This window comes from Heloderma suspectum, chromosome 7 (assembly GCF_057233095.1).
Source record: "Heloderma suspectum isolate Gila_16-S chromosome 7, 16-S_ref, whole genome shotgun sequence".
Lineage (NCBI taxonomy): Eukaryota > Metazoa > Chordata > Lepidosauria > Squamata > Helodermatidae > Heloderma > Heloderma suspectum.
The window spans coordinates 30,569,852-30,591,860 of record NC_139464.1 but is presented as its reverse complement, the minus strand read 5'-3'; the positions used below and the strand labels follow the sequence as shown (position 1 = coordinate 30,591,860).

Sequence of the window (22,009 nt, the reverse complement as noted above, 5' to 3'; positions counted from 1 at the left end):
ACTGCAGATGGTATTTGTGTCCATGTTCCTGTCTGGGAGGTGCAAATTAGTACAACTTTCTCGCAAACTCCCCATAACTAAATGTCTCTCTGGCACACAGGCTTTCATCACTTTTAATTGTCTTTTAATCCACACAGCTGATCAAATATTGAATTTTGAAACTGCAATTTCACAAACATTTTTTTTATTTTAGAAGCCTATCATTGGTTTCTCAGTGATTCTAAGGGCCAAACTTTTAAAAATAGTAAATACCCAGTGCAGGTCCCCTGTACATAAGAACATAAGAAAAGCCATGCTGGATCAGACCAAGGGTCCATCTAGTCCAGCATTCTGTTCACACAGTGGCCAACCAGCTGCCTGCAGGAAACCCATGAACAGGACATGAGTGCAGCAGCACCCTCCCGCCCATGTTCCCCAGCAACTGGTGTGCATAGGCCAGTACATAGACCGCTACCTCTGGTACTGGAGGTAGCACAAGCCATCAGGACTAGTAGCCATTGATAGCCTTCTTCTCCAGGAATCTGTCTAACTCCCTTTTAAAACCATCCAAATTGGTGGCCATCACTACACCCTGTGGTAGTGAATTCCATTGTTTAACTCTGTACCATGTGAAGAAGCCTTTCCTTTTATCTGTCCTGAATCTCCCACCACTCAGCTTCGTGGAATGACCCCAGGTTCTAGTATTATGAGAGAGGGAGAAAAATGTCTCTGTATCCACATTCTCCACACCAAGCCTAATTGTATACACCTCTATCACCTCTCCCCTTACCCTCCTTTTTTCCAAACTAAACAATCCCAGCTGTTGTAACCTTCCCTCATAGGGGAGTTTCTCCAGCCCCTTGTTCATTTTAGTTGCCCTTTTCTGCACTCAGACTTTGGAAGGCAGGGATGGGGATTTCAGCCTTGTCCACCCACTAATATGGTCCCAAGCTATTATTTCTTTATCTAGCTCTGAAACTCAGGAAAACACGTGGCTGGGGAATGCTGTGGGTTGTACATACGGATGTCACAGGAGTCCGAGGGGATATGTGGAGTCTGGTGAACTCCCACCTGCTCAGCTTCCAAGACTCCCATCCACAGACTGCCACCAGTTACCTGCTTTGTTCGGCTCCCTGGTTGAGCCAGTGGGCAGTCCATGGGCACCTTGTGAGCAGTGCAAGGCTGCCTGACTCCTCAGAGAGCCGCTATTTTGCATAAAATGGTGGCTTGCTGTTTTTCATAAAAGACGTTTTACATAAATGGTGGCTGTACAGCAGCCATTTACGCAAGATTACAGGCATGAATAGACCATTCATGCCTGTAATCTTGCATAAATGGCTGTTTTATGGCTGCTATTTATGTAAAACAACAAGCGGCCATTTTTACACAAAATGGCGGCTCGCTGAGGAGACAGCTGGCTGTTCTGCTCACTGGGCACCTGTGGACTGCCTGCCAGCTTGAACAGGGAGCCGAACAGGTGCAGGTAAATGGTGGGGGTCCGGTGAGTGGCTCATGGGTTGGGTGTGGAGTGATTTGTCTTTTTTCTGTCTAAACATGTATAGGATTGAACCCTTGTACATTTGCTTTTTGAATAGTCAGTAGGTGTGGACACACAAAATGCAATTATTGCCTTTCATGAATTCATATGGTACTGCCAATTGCAGTGCACATTTAGCCATGCCCAATTACTGCATATTACATTTCCCCTCCTTTTTGCTACGTTTGTGTCTTGCCAAGGCTGCTCTTCAGGTGGGAGGTCATGGAGAAAGGCTGCATCAGTGCCGGGAGGTGACGTTACTGACGTACAAGTCCATCCCCATGCAAGTGGATGGGGAGCCTTGCCGTCTGGCTCCCTCCGTCATCCAAATCTCCCTGAGGAATCAGGCCAATATGGTGCAGAAGAGCAAGAGGAGGACGTCCATGCCTTTACTCAATGAGTGAGTTAATTGTATGTACTGCTTGGGACAGGGAAATCGTGGAGTTGAAGTGTTAGAAGGAGCCCAGATCAGCAAAGTCAGTGATGGATTAAGGACATAGCAGGACAACGCTGAAAAGTATTCCATAATTCTACTCTGAACTAATATGCCATAGCCCTTCCTTTCACTGCAAATCCCACCTTTGTTCATGCTCAGCATGCCAAAGCAGTTTGTACAAGCACAGGATCCCTCCCATAATTCCATCAACACCACCCGATACAACATGAGTACTCATTCTTTTCCGAACACAATACAGTATTTTAAGTTTCAGGACAGCTGGGAACATGGCTGTTCCTCCCCCTGTTAAGGAACATCTACTGTATTCTGATGTGTAGCAAGTTTTAATAAAACACAACGTATTTTTCATATAGAGGCTTTATGAATTTGGCCTTCAGGAGGAAAGGGGCTCCCCACCCCTGTTTTGCCAGGTAGTTTCAGAATCCTCACTCTGTAACATAGCCTAAAGTTCATCCCACTCTAAGGGTGCAATCCTATCTGGATGCCCATCAGCTTCTGAATTCTGAGGATGGTAGGCATCCTACCCAGAGCGGGAGGACCATGACGGCAGCCTTCATCTCTGCACTTCTCACTCTCTGCAATTTTGCTAGATGGGTGTTTTTGCTAGCTAGCTAGAGGGGGAGGAAGGGCGAGTGGGGAGAGCTCATATCCCTGCTTCCCCAATCCCCTCCCCTCCCCTCCCTGCCCACAGAACGACCATCTTTCCCTCGTCTCCAAGGTTGTGTTTGTGACCTTGGAGAGGCAGCCAGTGTGGTAATCTCTGAGTTGGCTGTGAGGGGGCAGGGGGCTCGGACTCCTGGGTCTAAGGTTGGAGCACTGTCTCTGACTTCAGATCCAGGAATCTGAACTATCCTGTGCCCCACCCCACCAACGGTGTCTAGGGGCCATAGGAATGCTCTCTAAGAAGAGTAGATGGCCCCAGTCTATTCCACTAAAGCTAAAATGAATTTGTCCTTCCCGCCTCAAATTTTTCCCCTGTGAATTTCTCTTAAGTATTTTCAGGGTATGTCCATATTCTCCAGGTATTCAGTAATACTTTTCCTGATACATGAACACTTGCTGGCTTTTGACATTTTGTGTAATTTTGTCCAAGCACTACATCTACAGTTTATTCCCTCTGTTTACCAAGTGGCTTTAGAGCTTTGCCCTTCAGGTTTCCATGGGTGTTCTTTGTGGGAATGATGTTTACCTTTCATTCAAACTACTATCAATCAACTCAAAGATTATAAGCTTTTAAATAATGCTATACTTAGCATTATATAGCGTACTAGAATGTTCAGAGCACTTCACATACTTTATCTAGGGAGGTGGTGGGCTCTCCCACACTGGAGGCGTTCAAGACGAGGCTGGACAGCCATCTGTCAGGGATGCTCTGACTTGGATTCCTGCATTGAGCAGGGGGTTGGACTCAATGGCCTTGTAGGCCCCTTCCAACCCTATGATTCTATGATTCTATCTCGGATAATCCTGTAGAACAACCTTGTCAGGTAAATCAATATTATGCATGTTTTGCTGATGGGAGGGGTGTGAAGGAGAGAAGCTTGGACAAGTTTAGATTAGCCTCCTGCACTGTTATAAAGAGGTTCAGGATACCTGGGTAACATGACAGGACGCCCCCCCCAACGGACAAGAATAGCCTTGTGATAAAAGTGCATTGTATATCACCCATTACACTTTATGCCAGCCTTCTCCAACCTGATGCCTTTCAGATAGGTCTGATTACAGCTGCAAGCATTCCCATCCAGCACAACCAACAGCCATGCCAACTGGGGATGATGGGGGTTGTAGTCCAACACATTGGAGGGCACCAGGCTGGGGAAGGTTGCCTTGTAGATTTATCTAATGATGGTTATAACGGAACTTCTCTTGCCATCCCTATGATCAACAGACAGACCCTTCTACAATTTTCTACAAGTCAGTTTTCAGTGTACAAGGTACAGGCTTGCTCCTGATGTCTGCCAGGTCTTATAACAGAAGCCCTCTTCTTTTTAAAGAATAAAACCAATATCAGGGTTGCTGCCACCTAATATGGAGTCCTAGTAGGTGGTTACTCTTATCCCTTGACATGATTCCTGTTCTACCCTGAATCAAAGATGCTGATACCTTTAACAATATTGGAAGTTATTGCCCCCTGCTTGTTCTCAGTGAAGGGAACTGATTTAAATTATGAGCTAGGATATAGGAATCTGTCTCAAGATGATGTGAATTGCTCATTCAGAATCTGAAAATACAATTACTGAACAGGTTGTGACTGCATTTGGTTTCCATTTATTTTGTTTAAGGTCTTGGCGTACAAAGGCATTACATAGTCTATGCTAGGGATGTCAGATAAATCTGCAATGGAACCAAATGAGTTTGGATTCTGATGAATCCGATCCATGGATTCCACAGCAGATCGTTTTTTCCCTTCTCAGGAGGATTCCACAGATTTACAGACTGTGTTTTTTCTAACTTTACTGAATTTTGCGCAGATTTCATAATAGAAAAATACACAAAAATAAAAAAACCCAGCCAAAAAATGCACATTTTCCCCATAGGCCAAAGCATGAAAATGTGCATGGGGGGAATTTGTGCATTTTCACACACACACATTTATGCAAATGTGAATTTACACACATTTGTGCAAATGTGAATTTACACTCATTTGTGCAAATGTGAATTTGCACAAATTTGGAAACAAAAAAATTCAATTCCGTCGATGGGTGGATGATGGAATGAAAGGTGCCTCGCAAGCTGTGAAACATGGAACAGGTTTTACACCATCCATACATCCCTAGTCTACACAGCTTATTACCTGTAGAAAGTGCCTAGATGTGTCTTGGACAAAGGATACCATCCTTCGGCTCATGCACTACGATGTGTGAGTTTCCAAACTCACATCCCTTGCCTTCCCTTTCTTATCTCAAATAATCTCTAGGAAACCATCCAGCAATAAGGAGAGAGGATGAGAGAGTGGATGAGAGAAAGGATGAGAGAGAGAGAGAGAGAGAGAGAAGATACGGCTTCAGCTAAGGGACCTGACAGGTTTGCAGCACCCACTCGTCCAAGAAAGGGCTCCAATCACCTTCAGCTACAGAGAGAGTTGCCAGCTCTCTTTATATGGACTTAGCCTGCTTCTGACCCCTCTGGCCTTATCAGAAAAAGAGGCAAATCAGAAATTTGCTTATGCTAGTTTACAATGCAGTACATCCCACCGTAGTAGGGAAGACTGTGACCAGGCAACCTGGGTGCCTGCTCAGCCTGCTGCTTAAGTGCTAACTGTAGATAGGCAAGTCAAGGTCCCTCTGCTCTCCCTTCTGATGGTTCTTTATCTTCAAATTCGACTTGGTCGAAGAGCCCTTCAAAGAGAAGACTGTGCCCTGTAAAGTAGGACACATGGCCACCCCACTGGCCTTCATTCCTACAGCGATGTCCTTTCTGGAATGCTGGAAGCTGCAGTTCAGTTAAGTCCTAGTGCTGCAGAGTTTCCCTCACTCTTCCTCCTTCTCTCACACCCTTGGTGCCAAACTACACACGATAGCGTGACAGACACCTGCTTATTTTGACCTGTCCTCTACATTCACATATAAAGTGAGGCCCTGCACTGAACCTCTCCCCCCCACCACCAATCCCATGTTTTACCCCTCTTCAGTCCATTGCTCTAGCCAGGTTCATGCCTGGTATCAGGAAGGTAGAAACATGCCCTGGGCAAATGGCTGTGAAGAGGTAAGGCATAGGAGGTGGTAAGATTCAGTACTCCTCTCCTACATACTTTTGCTATTTACTTATTTATTTGAAATATTTTTATCCTTAGTGATGAATTGCATGTGATACTAAAAATAGCCATAGCCATAGAATCATGGGGTTGGAAGGGGCCTACAAGGCCATCAAGTCCAACCCTCTGCTCAAAGCAGGATGCCTGATTCCCAGGTGGTCTCCCATCCAAGTACTAACCAGGGCTGCTTAGCTTCCCTGATCAGATGCCCTCATTAGCTTAAGCTATGCAAATATTATTGACTTCATTATGTATGATTAAGCACTATGCACTTTATTTCACTTATATTTATGTGCATTTTGCATCCTGTGCATTAATTACTGATGTAATAATAAATTAAAATATATTTTTCTCCCACCTTTTGGTTCAAAGATATAAATTAAAACAGTATACAATATACACTCAGTCATCATCACCACCACCACCACCACCATATTAAATAAGAACAAAAAGAAAACTTCACAAGATATAGCAGAGACACAACAAACAAATGGGGAAAATTAACTGAAGGTGCAATGGAATAAAAAGGTCTTAACAGGCCATCTAAATGCCAGTAAAGTAAATGCCAATCAGGCCTCTGAGGGAGGAAATTCCATCACCTGGATGCCACTATAGGGAAGGCCCTGTCACATGTCCTAACCAGTTGGCCCTCTCATGGCAATAGGACATGCAGTAAGGCCTCAGATGATGGATGCAATGGACAGTCTAGTTCATGGAGGAGAAGGCAGTCCATTGAGTAGCCTGAGCCCAACCATTTAAAAAAATGGTTAAAGCAAGACACTCTCCCTCCATATTATATGTGAATGGCCAGGCACTTCAATGATAGCCCTTTCATGTCTAGTTTGGCCCTCAGACCCATGCATTATATAATAAAATACAATATAATGTCCAAGTGGGAGAATATTAACCTAATATATAGATGTCCTCCTACAGAAACAACCTTAAGTGAGCCAGGGCATCACATCTATATGGAATCAAGGAATATCCATAGCAGAAAGAGATTGGAGAGCTGAGAATATACATTTTCCTAATATGATTGCTTGCTTATTTTGCACTGGTTAGAAAACTGGAGCTATAATCCACAAACTGTGACTTAAATTAGTTTAAATCCAAGTATTCCTGTTCAAGTGAACTATGCATTGGGTTGAGGTTTACCTCCTTGGCACAGGAGATTCCTATCACCTACTACCATGAGATGAAAGTAGGTGATAGAAAGTGACCATAAGCAATATAAATTTGATTTTTTTTCTATAGTCTACAATATTTGCTGAAAATGTTTTCCTTCTGCAGACATTCCTCCAACTTCATCTACAAAATTTTTGCAGAAAGCTAATGTGAAAAGACATGCAAACATTGCTAAAGCAAATTAGTTTAATCTTTAAAAGTCTGGAATAATATTTGCAGGGATGGGGTTTTTTAAATTGGCAGACCATGTCCACGTTTAATATAAATGGAGTGAACCTTCAAATCTTCCTCTTCCTCCTTTCCAAGTTAACAGAAAAGCTTCCTTTCACACTGATGTGTTCCATCGCCCTATTCTCTCTCATATTAGGGGATACACTCAATGCAAAGTGGGATTGAATGAATGATTTCATTCCATTGAAGATAATGGGGCAGACCCCTCCTTTGGGGGACCTCTCTTTGCTCTGCAGAAGGTTGTATTTAGGAATGTATGAGAATTTTGTTTCAGTTTGCAGATCATTTGAAAATACCCTGTTTGTAATCCCAAATGCGAACTGAAGCACATGTTCTCTGAAAATGTTCACAAATTCCCTAACTTGCCTTCACATTTGCAAAATGTGTACTTGAAAAATGTACAGATTTTGAGAAAGTTGCACATTTTAAATCATCCACACTTCAGTCTATGGGGGAAATTTGCACCATTTGGGAAATTCGCACAACTTTCACATTCGATAGCTGTTCATTTTGCGCAGTTTTCCTGTTCGTGCAAAACCAACAGCGATCACAAATGTGTATGCAAATAGAGGAGAGATGAGCAGCAAGCTGATGTTCATAGAATCTTGGCAAGCTTGAATGTCACTCATTCGCCCATCCCTAGCTGTATTATCCTGATGTATAACAACTCTTGGGCTCACTCGGACACTCATTGATGGAGGTATCAACAGTGTTAACGTACTTTTGATTACAGACAGAAAGCTGAAATTTGGTGGCGCACATTATCCAGGCCACTTTGATTCCTAGAAAAATCTGGGCATTTTTACACCTCCCATTTGCAAAACTCAGAGCATGAAGTCTGCACCAGAATGTTGGCCAGAATGTCAACCCAGAGCAAGCCAAGGTTCAGGTGGGCTGGAAGGCAGGGTGATGGGAGTTCTGTTTCCCCTGTTAAACATGTGAATAACCTACTCACAGGTAGGGATGGACACATTTGTCAATGTTGGTTTCTCTCATTTTCTTATTTTTCCAGTCGTAAGGTTGGTTCATCTTGAACTTTGCAAGTTTCTCCAGCCTTAAGTTCCTGAACTTTTGATATATTTTATTTTGAGCTTGCATGAAAATTCAAAGTATTTCTGTGCACATTTTTTCCTATACATGCACTTTTGCATGCATTTTGAACTAATACATACATATTTTTGCAAGCAATTTTCCTATTGGGAGTATGCATTTTTGAATGTCATTTTGCCTAATATATGCAGTTTTGTATGCATTTTCTGACTGCAGAACTCCATTGCAAAATTTGGAGAAGCCTGAAATGTGAAGATTAACTGAATTTCACTTCATGTACTGCTTCAAAAGTGCTAAATTAAGTACATTCACATTAAAATGAGGACTGAACAGATCTCTCCTCCATCCCTACTCACAAGTGGGCTGGAAAGATTTAGAGTGGCAGGAACATAGTTTGCATTGCCAATATAAATCCTGCATTTACACAGGTGTATCCTCCAGCAAACCTGTAAAGAGTAGAGAACATAAGTGCATGTTTATCTACAACAGTGTCTCTGGAAAAGGGCTAGCTCAGGTTCTAGATTACATTGCTGCAATAACAAGATTAATTTTGTACCTCTTCCCAGTTTTGCTCCATTCACTCATATGGAACAAAGGAAAAGGGGCTGGAAATGGAAGAGCTGGGGGACACAGTTGCCTCCACATTTCAGATGCTGATATTCCGAGAGTCTGGGGTGTGTGTTTGTCTGTCGGATAGGGTGTTTTCCCTTTTAGGGATTTCATCTGGAGCTTAGTGATGTCGGAAAAATCCACAGTGGAACCAAATGAGTTTGGATTCTCATGAATCCAACCCCAGATTCCACAGTGGACCGGCTTCTCCCCTGTTGGGTGGATTCCATGGACTTGTAGATGGTTTTTCTAACTTTCCTGAAATTTGCACAAATGTAATCAAAGAAAAATACATAAAACTTAAAAAAAAAACCTGGCCCAAAACATGCATTTCCCCCATGGGCTAGAGTGTGAAAGTGCACATTCTGGAGGAAGTGGAGCATTTTCACACATGTGAATTTGTGCAGATGTGCATTTGCGCAAATTTGGGGGGGAATCCAATTCCGTCGGTGTGTGGATGACGGAATAAAAGCGCCTGACAATCCGCGAAACACAGATAGAATGGATTTTACACAATCCATACATTCGTACTGGAGCTCCTTGAATTGTGCTACTCCGAGCCAGCTGTTTCTAATGCTGATTTTGTTGGGCTGGCCTTGGGTATAACACTGGTGTATACCCAGCAATGAGGTTTGCACATAAAGTCTGGAACTGCCTTAGGTCTGAGCAGGGGACACTGCACATGCATGGGTTTGGGAGGATTGGCAAGCAGCTGCCAGCTAGTCCTCAAATTGCGAGGAGAGGGAGAGACTTCCCTACTCCCCAGTGTTTAGCCAAGTGACATCCTTACATGCATCCTCCTAAATAAAATAGCTAAGGGGGCCATCCCAAAATTAGGGAATCAGGGACTTCTCTGCCCAACTCCACCACCAGGGCCAGCCCAAGACATTTTGCTGCCTGAAGCAAAGAACAAGATGGCGCCCCCTCCCATTCCAAGCATGAAAGCCAACTGGCCTGCCAGATGAATCTGTCTTCAACACTGATGCTTGTACAGCATCCTCCACTGCACCTGAAAGCACCAGGCTAACTTAGGGGGCAGAGAGCAGGCTGCATGATGCACAGTTTTTTCCTCCAACACCTTGCTGCCACCTCTGCTGCTCGAGATGATTGCCTCACTCTGCCTAATGGCAAGGGTGGCCCTACCATCCACCATCATTTGGGGACTGCAGCCCACATATTTGTTCTTGTAAAATGCACACTGTGCTTACAAGTATATAAACAAAAATTATAGGAAGTTCTTTCAGAGGCAGCAAGGAAGGTACAGATCAGAATGAAGGTTTAAGTGCTACCAACATGCAGTGTCATGTCAATACTGTTTGCATCCTGATAGAGGGAAATAGAAGATACAGATATGAGCAAAGAGATACTACGTTTGTTTATGGCTCTTATCTTTTGTCCATTTGTCTTCTGAGTCATGCCTGTTAAATTTGGTGGCAAAGTTTTACTGAAGTTAATCAGGGAGAGTCAATTTTGTTTAAGAAGAATGAGCTACATTTCATTCTACCTCATGCATCATTAACAGAATTGCCTGCTAAACTCCAGTTTCAGAATCTCTAATAGGAAAAAGAAAAGAAAAGAAAAGCTAGTGGTAAAAGAAAGAGAGGGAAATTGGCTTGATAGTGTCAATACAGCGATGTTAGCAGACTGGAGAATCGGGTCTGATGGGTAGTCTGAATGTCATTTTGAAGAGAAACATGCTATATAATCAACCTCTAGTTTTCCAACAAACACTTGTCTAAAAGACAAAGTTTAAAATACAGTTCTCTGGAAAAGAGCCAAGGAGGGACATCAGAGAATGTGTATTTGCTTTCAGTTTGCATCGGAAAAAAAAGCTTCAGAACTGAAATATTAAAAACTGTTAGTTTGTTCCATTTGTCCAAGAAATTCAGCTTGGAGAACCAAAATGATCTCTCCCTCCCAGCTACTGGCTAAGTACAGACCTGCTTAGTTTCAGAGATGTGATTTCTATCAGCTGCCTTCAGACCATAATTGGGGCCCATCAAATTCTCATACCTGTCCTGGCCAATGCCAGGTAACCTTATGAAGTCCTGAAGGCCACCTTCTTGGAACATCATGGCTGAGGTCACATGTGAAATATATTTTGCCCTTCCGCAATGTGCTTTTGTTGTTCTGGATATGAGACAAATGGCACTATTTATATTACACAGATAATCTCTATTAATTAGACGAGAAAGGGAAGGAGAGGCATTTATAATATGAAAGAGCATTCTGGCTACTGTCAGTTTCACATTTTCATGACAAATAGTTTGCAGCCAGAACTGTTTTGTGTGACTTGCTGCACAAGCAAGTAAATAGTTAGGTTGTGATATACTAATTGTTATGGACAGTATCCAGTAGTGCTGTTGTGCTTGCGGGAACTACCACTAGTGCAACGTAAAGCTGGTGCAACATGAAACTAGCCCAAACTAGCGTTTCCTAAATGGAACAAGTCAAAGGAGCTTGTGGAAGGGAGCTCTGGTGACCTGTTCCCTTGTGCTAACAGTAGTTCCTGCTAGTGCAACCTAATGCATGCTGACACACTGCCAACATTGGATACTGCCCCATGTCTGTAGAAATTCTAGAATATCATATGTAGATGTAGAATATCATATTACCCTATAGTGATGTTAGATGCTACAGTACTGGAAGAAGAGATGGTGCTTAACTCTGGAATAGTTGAGTCTAGTCACACTGTGTGAGAGAGAGTGTGCGTGAGAGAATGAACATGAACGAACACACATTTTTCCCAGGCCCATTTCAAAGTCTGGGTGAAATGCTTAGAATTTGAAATGGGCCTGAAAATGGATGAAATGGCCACAGCCTTTCCCTAAAGATTCTAGATCCCTTTGCATGATGATATATTTGGGTTTGCCAAGTGTCCTGCTATGGCTGGGTCAGGCCCTGGGCCCAACTATGGGGAAATCTGATCACAGGTCGGCAAACAGGCAAAAGATCAAGCACATTGTTAACAGTCTGGCAAGGGGGCACTTCAAAGCAGGAGAAGTCAATAGGCAAGCAAAGGTCAAGAGCGCAGGATCACAAGTCAAGAAAGGAGAAGTCCAAGAGCAGCGTCGGAGGCATGACTAAGGTCAAAGCACAAGTAAGACATCCAACGCAAACACAGTCCAAAGAGCAGAGTCTAGCAGGAGTCCAAAGGTGAGAAGCACAGAGTAGTCACAAAGCAAGGTCAGGGAATCAAGGGCTCAAAGCTCTGGAGCTAGTAGAAGAACATTATTCCAGAAGCTAGTAAGTTCCAACTGAAAGCTTATATAGCCAGAGCTTCTAGAGCCCCACCCAAGGCTCAGTTGCAGGTCAGCAGCAATTTGAGAGGAGTCTTACTCATAAGGAATACTTTTATTCCTGAGTAGGCATTTACTCATGAGGCGCTTGGTTGCTATGCATCTTGAGACACTTGCTCCACCTCTGTGTGGCAGCATGTACTTCTACCTTCTGGACCTGGTGACCGTGGGGGCTGGGTGGATGCTCAGCCTCCTCTTCTGACACCACAGGCAAGGAACAGTCCTCAGGGGTCCTATACAGGGGATCTTCAGAGTCCACGGCTGTTGAAGGGCCCATTGTATCTTCTTCACAGATGCCAGAGGTGCCTGGGTTCTCACTAGAGTCAAGGGGACCCATGGGGTCTGTAAGCTCTGCCAGGTCAGGCTGTTCGTCTGAAGAGTCATCCCAGCCTATGACAGGGTCAGGCATGATACTAAGGGACTCAGAGGTCTCCCAAAGCCCTGTGCCCTTCATTGTGCAATTTTGGATCTCCCTTCCACCCTATTTACATCACTTAATGGTGGAAGGGGGCATTGGAAGACTCTCAGTAAAGAGCCCAGGTTGCTAAAAGGCCTTGGATACTTCTGCATATCAGTAATGTATCTGGGAAGGCTGGGCATCTGCAGCTGTGGTTAAAATTAGCATAGAGTGTCAGCTGTTTTCTTTAAGCTGGGATGGGATCATCTTCCTTCAAACTCCATCTGGGCCATTTTGTTTTTGTGAACTTGTACCTTGTTTGACTCATTTACAGGAAACAAAACTTGGTTGGCCCCTGGGGTTTCTAGCTGTAGACATTCACAGGGTAGAACTGTGTGTTGTAGGGATGAAGGAGAAGGGCAGATAAGGACTGAAGTGGAGTGAGAGGAGTAAACAGGCTTGTGAGATGGGCGGAAGGAGTGTGTGGTGGTGTGCTTATTTATATGAAGTTGTTTGCATCTATTAGCTCTTAGGATAAGGAGCTTGGTCTCCCTTATTCTGCAGCAGCATTGCAAAACTTTTTTCAGCCAGAGGGCCAAATTCCACTTTGGAGAAGCTCTCGGGGGCCACATTCCAGTGGTGGGCAGGCTGTAGGCAAAAGGGGCAGGGTCAAAAATACCATTATATGTGAGCTTAAAGCTCTTCTCAACAGTAACTAAGATATAGAAGAGGTGTTTCAACCTTTTAGGATGGGAAAAAACTAGTACTGTGCCGAACATTTCTCCCACTTTTTTTGGACCGTACTCATTCAATTTGATAGAAAAGAAATTGCTTTCGAAAAGGAATTCAAAGGAGGAGACATTGCAGAGAAATTCTCATGGGCTGGGTTTGATGTTCTTGTACTTACTTTACTTGTGAGGTGGCTAAGGAGTGTGCATGAGTGTCCTGTCTGTCACCGAACAGTAATCTCTGAGGCAGCCTGTAGTCTCCTCAACCTCCAGCACTTCAGTGAAAGCCATCTTGAGGAAGACATCATGAGGCAATTCCTCCCATGGGGCTTTTAAGTTCAAAAAGTACAGTGGCCTGGGAGGCTGCAGAGCAATGGGAAGATGTGTAATAGAGAGAGAAAACACACACAGTGCCCATGGCCACCTTGCAGTGATTAGGTAAACTCAAAAATACTACCCAAAGAACTTCAAAATTCTGCCTCAGAAAAGTGGAAGCCTCAATAGAGTTGATGCTGTTGCCACCTACAGAAGCAGTGCAATAAACCAAAAACACTTAGGAAAAAAGAAAGAACCTGTGCTACAGCCCCTGCCAATAGTGAGCCCTATTTGTGAGAAACAGTTGGAGAATTTCTTCTCCCCTAGGAGAAATTCGGTGAAATTATCCCCCCCCCCCGCTTCTCTGCTCACAAAAAGTCTGGAGAATTTTGAGGGTCCATTTGCGCACAGCTCTAGAAAAAATTGAACAAAAGCTGGGAAGCCACCAAATGATTGGTGGTTGGGGGAAAGGGGGTGGGGCCACCTGGGAAATGCTGGAGGGCTGGATTTGGCCCTCAGGTCTGGGGTTCTGCACCACTGCTCTATAGGATGTTTCAAACTCTTACATTTGCCAAGGTCTCATAGTGCTATGAGGCTCAAACTCCAGGAATCTCCAGCCCAGCTGATGGACCAAACCCATCCCTAGACCTTATTTTACCTCAGAGTTCCACAATGCCATTTAACCAGGCAACACCATTTTTCTTCATTGCGCTTGCTGATATCTGTTGTTCACTTTTCTGTTGATGGGTGTGCTGCCTCAGAGCTTAGCATACATCTTCATTTAGCCTCTGTGTGATACCTTCCTTTTGTTTCTGTTTAAATGTTATTGTATGTCTTCTCTCTGTCTCTGTCTCTGTCTCTCTGTCTCTCTCTCTCTCTCTGGGCTTTTTTCTTGTCTGTCCATGCTGTTGTGCTGACCCTCTCCTGGCTGCTCATTTCCTGCTGCGTATAGCATCCATAAAGTGCCCACTGCTGACCTGAGAAGAGTCTCAGCTCCCCCTGATTCCTTCACCATGTGAGTATTTGTTTTTCCTTTCCTTTCCCTTCTTTTAAATGCCCTCTGTTTCCTTAGCTTCACCTCCTCCCACTTTGCATGGTTTACGTCAGGGGTGGTGAACCTTTCTCAGCCGGAAGGCTGAATTCCATTCCAGTGAAGCTCATTCCAGGGGTGGGTGGTGGCCCAAATGCCCACAATACCAGGATGTTTTCATTTAAACTGTTACTGCCAATAACTCAGCCTTAGGAGAGGCATTTCAGCCTTTTAGAATGAGGAAAAAACTGCACAAAAGCCACCAAATGCTTGGTGTTTGTGGGGGAAAGGGTGTGGGGCCAAGGGGAATACCAGAGTGCCAGACTTAGATGCCAGGATAGCCGAATTTGAGGGTCTGCTAATCCTTCAGTCATCTTGAAGCACTTTCATCCAAAGCTAGCATATCCAGCAATGCAGTAACCGGTGTCTAGAAACTGAAATATTTCAGAGGTCATGTGACATTACAGGTGCTGAAAAAATGGCTACCTGAGCAGACCCGGGGCAGAATCTGTCTGATAATCAGGGTGGGGGTGGGGGATCAAGGGTAGAGCCAAGATGGCATCTGGCAAGTCATGGACAAGGCTGAGGGGAAACTGGTGGATTATGGGTAGAGTCTGGCAGAATTCCAACTCTGCTGATTTTTCAGAGCACTGTGCTTGTTACTTGACACATCACAGTTTTACTGTTTGGGCTGTAAAATACTGGCTGGTTCTGGCCTGCCGTTCCAAAGCCCCCATTCCCCCACTATAATTAAGCCTAAGGACATGAAACTGAAATAACTGCATATTTTCCCCTGCCTCCCCTTACCTCCTGTCCCAGTACTATCTTCCTGTGTCATATTTTAGTATGTTAGGGCACAATCCTATGCATGTTAGACAGAAAAAAAGTCCTACAACTCCCAGCATTCCCCAGCCAGCATGCCTGCCTCTTTTTTTCTAGGACTTTTTCCTGTCTAAACATGCATAGGATTGCGCCCTTAGATGCTCAGAGTAGGGGCCTGTCTTCTTGTACTCAGTAAAGCACTATGCTCATTGATTTAACAATATGAATCCACCAGTCAAACAAATTTTAAAATGATGAAGATGATGCCGGAATGCTGCCACCTGGCTTAAAGCACAGAGATGGGAATGGGATGCAGGAAAACGGAGGTGCGGTTAGGTAGTTTTAGACTGTGGACTTCGGAGGTCCAGATTTAGGCATGTGCAACTGGGCTGGCAGAAGCAGACTTCTTTACCTGTCCTCTCCGCAGCATCCCCTCCGGCCCCCTGGAAAATGCTACAGGAGAACCTGTTGAATGGGGTAAACTGGGGTGCAGGTTGGGAGGAGGGTTCCCCCCAGATCAGGCAGAGGCACCTTTTGTGAGCAGAGCCCCTCCATCAATGGAAGGCAGATCCTGGATCCAATCCATGGTGTTGTGCTTCACTGCCCCATCTTTAGATAGTAAAATGCAGTGGAGGCTGGTGGCAGTAAATCCACTCTTGGGTTCAGTCAGAGCCAGTCAGAACTCTGATGGAACTATCCAAGGTGCTGAACCCATTTTGGGGATAAGGTTCAGCACTTTTGATAGCTCCTTTAGAGTTCTGACTGGAACCCAGAGTGGATTCACCGTCCCACTAACATAGGAGCCAGCAGCCTCCGCATTTAGGGGCCCTTCTCCTTCTGATGAGTGGGGCCCTGGACCTCTGCCCCAGAGTCCTACCCTGATGATACCACAGAAGGAATATAGTGCCTGCTCCCACTGAATATTGCTTACCAAAGTGACAGCTTCAAGTTGGTTCATATTAAGACTAGCCCTGGAACTGATTTCGAATCCACTTGACCTCCCTGCTTGGTTCTCTAAAACATTCAGTATCCCAGTTAATTTTAGATGTCGGGTCAAGGCATGAAGAGAGTGGCAATTTTTACAAGGGGAACTTCGGCTAATTTGTGAGTCAAAGATATTCTGTATCTCCAGATCTGAAAATAACAGATTAATCAGGCAGCTGCACAATGACTGACAATTAGTGTGTCTGATAAATTAAAGCACAAACCCAAGGGGCTTTATGGAGATTGGATGTGGGATGCTACTTGCTTTGAGATTCAAATGTTCTTCTTCAGCTTGGCAATATCTGTTGTTTCTTTCTGAAATCCTGTTGGAACAATGTGGCAGACTTGATTCTGAGGAGTATGAGTGGCAGCAGATAACCTTCAAATGTCCAAAGTTGTCTTACCATGGAATTAGTCTTGCATTTTGGATAGCAATGGCTACACATTTTTGGCTAGTGTTCTGTATCATTAATTGGTGTGACCTTCTCTGAAATTATATTGGAAATTTTGAGCTGGCATTAAACATGCATTTACCTACAGACTGAATGCTTGTATGCTGATTTTTGTAAATATTTGGCTAACATTAAAAAAATATTTTATTCATCATTGCTTCCCACTCACAGAGTGCCTTGCTGCATTCATCAGAATTTCTCTGCTAGTTCAGACTGTTAATTATTTCCTAATAAAACAATTATGAGATGCATGCTTTTTTTTCTCTATTTACATTCTGAGCAGAACCAGTAATGAGGTATTTCTGGTCCTGTAAAATGTTGTGGGAGATGGAGATTTTAATGCCATTTAAATCTCAAAAGACAGACACAAGGAAGGCAATTACCACTAATTTCTGAAGTAGCCAATACATATTCTTATGAATGCAAAATAAAATTACACTTGGATGCCTTTACTGCCTTGCTAAGGTTAATACTTTATTCATGATTAAAGCGTAGCCTATTGAAACCCTACTTTTGTTATATGTGGAAGTTCAGAACTCTCAAATGGTTAATTCCTTCATACCTTGTCCTACGCAGAAAGGAAGACAGCATCATGGTGGGTTTGGGAGCAGGCACTCAGCCAGAAATGTTGTACTGAAGTAGCCTATGGGGAGAGAAAATAATTGCAGAACAGCCAAAACATAAATACACATAACCTAATAAGTTATTTAATTGTATTAAACAAAATGTTGCAGTTTGGAATGCTCCTGTTAAGTGTGCTAGCCAGCCACCAATGCCCTTTCCCATGATACTCCAACCCATAACTCCTCTACCTTGTTTTCTGTTCCCCCCACACCAACAGTCCAATGAATACTGATCATGCTCAGTAACCAAGGAATGGTGACTGAGCATGATCAGTATTCATTGGACTGTTTTTTGGGTGGGTGGGGGGGGACATTAGGGTTTCCCCCCACTCTAAAGATTTTTTGTATTTCTGTATTTGGTGGTGATAACACAGTCTTTACCTTTGCTATGCTAATACACTACCTGTTAATTGGTGATTTTTTATTCGTTTATTGTTTTCTTTTTCTTTTATTGCGGTTGTATTTTTAATATGTAATTGTTGTATCATGAGAATCTATTTTTGTGATTATGGGTACTTTCACATGGAGGGCTCCTAGCAATAACATTCAAATAACAGTAATAGCTATTCCATCTTTTCTTCCTTAAGGCACAATCCTTTGCATGTTTAGACAGAAAAAAGGCCTGCAACTCCCTGCATGCCCCAGCCAGTATGACCCAGCCAGTTGTGGACCTTTTTTCTGTCTAAACATGCATAGGATTGTGCCTGGAGGGAGCAACCCTATGGCCACTAGACTGCAGCCATAGATGGCCATAGGATATGTTGTTTTCTGGGAACCCGTGCTACGGGGTCGGTCCCCAGAGAACCGACCTCCCCCAACTTCTGTGCTGCCTTAGAGGCAGCATGGAACAGCCCCATCCTCTGTGCTCGCAAGTGGAGCATGGAGCGGCTGGAAAGGGGTATGGCTGGGGGCGTTCCGGGGCAGGGATTGCGTAACTGCCTGTACAACATATCCTATGTTGTACAGCAGCCTCCTTTCCCGCTCCATCTAGACAAAGCTGTCTAGCTGAAAAAGGAGGGCAGGAGAAGTGTGGAGGGAATGATTCCCTCCATGCTTCTCCTGCCCTGCTTTGGATAGGCGGTTGCCTCTGAGTTCGGAGGTGGCCGCCTATCTAGATAGGATTGCTCCCTTAATGTACTTTTTTCTGGTAAGGAAAAAGAAGGAAGAAACAGTGGGAAAACATGGATGAGCTACAAAGTTGAAGATATCATCTAGGCCCCCCATAATATTCTGTGAATGAGGCAGTAGGATTGCAGAATAAAAACCTTTTCTGGAAGCATCCTAGAAGTTTGAATATAAATCAATAGGGACACTGTTTGAAAAGCACTGTTTTGGAAGCATTTTTTTAAAAAATCCTCTCCTTCTGAAACGTATGTGCTTTTGCGATGGACTTCCTTTGAAATTCTTTTTTTGAAGAATGGGAATGTTCAGGTCAGCAGCACGTGCATTGGGAGACTGAAATGTTCTCTTACTGGTTTCTGACTGCTGCCATTTTTGATGTCAGATTTGTGTCCATTTGTTCTTTTGTGTAGGGACTGACCTGTTAATTCTGTGTACACAGTAGAAAGGCATAGTTGGCAACTTGCCAACATTCTTCAACCAGAATGTGACACAAATCTTCAACAAAGAACTTCAGAAGGAGTACTCAAGTGTGAAATTGCAAAACTAGACTTTATAAAAAACAACAAAGGGTCTTGTGTCAGCTTAAGCCACAAAACTCTCTCTCTCTCTCTCTCTCTCTCTCTTACTGCAGCAGACTAACCTCTAGAGTCTAGAAATTATCCATAAATTTGATTCTATTTGTTTAGGGCTCAGTCAAGACCAAGGGTTTCTTCCTAACTAGAGGTATTAAATTAGTATAGCAAAGTCTGGAAATTCTGTTACTGACTGTTACTGCTGCTGTGGATGGTCCCTACGCTTGGGTTGCATATACTGGCCCCATGTGTGATTATGTGGGGTTGTGTATTGCCATATGGCTGTCAATCAACTTTCTTTCTTTCTTTCTTTCTTTCTTTCTTTCTTTCTCTTTCTTTCTTTCTTTCTTTCTTTCTACTGCATACATCCGATGAAGTGGGCTCTAGTCCATGCAAGCTTACACCACAATGAATCAATTACCTTTACAGGACCACAACTGTCTCTTTTATCTTCTGTGATGGCATCTCTTTATGTTTTGAATGAGTAAAGTGTTGTCAAATAAAGCCTCATTTTTAATGTGTATCACTTCTAAGCTCTGACCATGAAATCTCAGGAGCAAGGTTAATTATTTTTCTTTTGTGGCTGCTGTTTTCCTTCTCCCTATTGTTCTAAAAGCAGGGGCATTTAATTAGTTTTGCATGTTTATTTCTTCTTTGGGAGATAGGTAATTCATTAATCTGTCACAGCAAACATGCCCCTGGGGAGTTTTGTATTTTCTGAATTTTAATCTTGGAAGATTTCTTTTAAAAGGAGGCAGATTTCTTACTGAATCATAACAGCAGTGTTGTTATTTCAGCTGTGTGATATAGGCTGTTTTCTTTTTTAAATCTGTCAGAAATCTTTGACTGGATTCTCCCCTTGTTTTTCTACATACAGGCACATGAAGGATAAGATATGGTTCACAGGACTTGTAAATAATTGGAAGGAGAATAAGGGTGTATTTTAATTAAAAGTTCTCTTCCAGCTGAATCAACCTGATGTTGTGGCAGAAATGTTGTTTGGATGTCAGATGAATGCTCTGGGTTCAACCACTAGCCTGTATTCTCTTGATTTATTTTTTGCTTATCACTGGAGACAGAAAGGCATAATCAAAATAGAACAGCGGCAGCATTTCTAAAGGGTCTGAATAATTAACCAGCCAATGCTGGAGTCCCATAGTTTCTTCACAAATGGGCATCTTAGTGTCAGAGCTGAATGTGCCTCCTCTGGACCGCCACATGTGTCTGAGCAAGGAAGCAGAAGAGCTGCCACATGCTGGCTTGGAGAGCTGAACATGACAGGAAGCCATGGCAGATAAAGATGGACATCATTACAGGGGGACGGAGTGATCTGCTTAGCTGGGGAAATACCTGTTCCAGATGGGATTATGCTGTGCAAGAAGGACCAGATTTGTTGTTTGGGGGTAATCCTGGTTGTAGCAATGTTCCTGGGGCCCAGGTTGTAACTGTACTTTCCATGTATTTTGGCTGATCCATCAACTGGAGGTCGGTAGCCTAGGCACTGTTCTTTAAGCCTTGGTGGCCTCAGGGTTGAACCACTATAATGTGCTCTATGTGGGGCTACCCTTGAAAATGGTGTGGAAATTTCACCCGGTGCAAAATGTGATTGCTTGATGGTTGATGCGTTTGAGCTGATTTTCTTATAAATGTTTTAAAGGAAGTACACTGGCCAGTTAAATGGCTTGAATTTGGATTCTCTTGAGGAATGCCTTCTCCCAAATGAACATCCCCACAGCGGTTAAGATCTACCAAGAAGACCCTGCTAAAGATGCATCACATGTCAAGGCTAGATTAGCCTTGGCAAGAAGTGCAGGGTGGCTCAGTTGCAGCCCCCAAACTTTGGACTACCCTTTCTTGAGATATTTATATTGCCCCCAGAGAGGGTCAGACTACATGACCTTTGAAGTATTTCTGGCTCTCATTCTATAACAGTGACTTAAACAGATAAATAAATAAAATGCAGTGGAGGCTGCTGGCTCCGATGTCAGTGGGGTGGTGAATCCACTCTGGGTTTCAGTCAGAACTCTAATGGAGCTATCCAACCTTGGATAGCTCCTTTAGAGTTCTGACTGAAACCCAGAGTGGATTCACCACCCCACTGACATTGAAGCCAGCAGCCTCCACTGATGAAATTTCAACACCATTAAGGAAAATATGCTTGAGAAGAATTTTTATAGTTATCAACTTTGCTCATGTATAAACTCATTTCATGCACGAGTTTCATTTGGCTCATTCCAATGCTGCCCGAATACACACATCTGCATGTCATGCTGGGCAGAAAGCTACTGAAGAAAAGAAATGAGCAGCTGAACATCTATCATTTTACCACTCTGACAATTCAGCTGTTTAGCAGGGTTTGTGCATGCCTGCTAAACAGCTAGAATTCCAGTAGTGTTCAGTATCATTAGTAGTGCTGCCTAATGCAAACAAGTATAATTTTTGCTGTGTGCATGTTCCTTAGGAGGCAGTGGAGTAGAAATTCATATACAATTATATATGTCTTCTGTTGGAGGCATACAAAATGTGGCTCCCTGGTCTAAGGGTGTGTTTCTTCTACAGTAAAACACACCACCCAATCAAGGAGAAGACGAGGATGAAACTTTTGAAAAGCAAATAGCCAATGTTTCAAGAAATCATGATGTAGTAGTAATGGGGGACTTCAATTACCCCCATATTTGTTGGGAGACAAATTCTGCAAAACATGGCCCCTCCAGGAAATTCCTGACTTCTGTTGCTGATAACTTCCCCCTACAGAAAGTGGAGAAAAGAACTAGGGGATTGGCTTCTTGACTTGATCCTAACCAACAGAGATGACTTAGTGGATAAAGTAGCAGTTACAGGAACTCTGGCAGGAAACTACCAT

General features: G+C 43.5%; 1 protein-coding gene across 1 annotated transcript in view; it reads left to right on the top strand.

The window, feature by feature from the left end:
* DGKI (diacylglycerol kinase iota) overlaps window positions 1–22,009 on the top strand; it is a 259,847-nt gene that overhangs the window by 114,810 nt on the left and 123,028 nt on the right. The window contains exon 20 of the mRNA XM_084811723.1: window positions 1,717–1,916. Within this exon, the coding sequence (XP_084667849.1) occupies window positions 1,717–1,916 (200 nt within the window). The remainder of the gene's footprint in view (window positions 1–1,716; window positions 1,917–22,009) is intronic.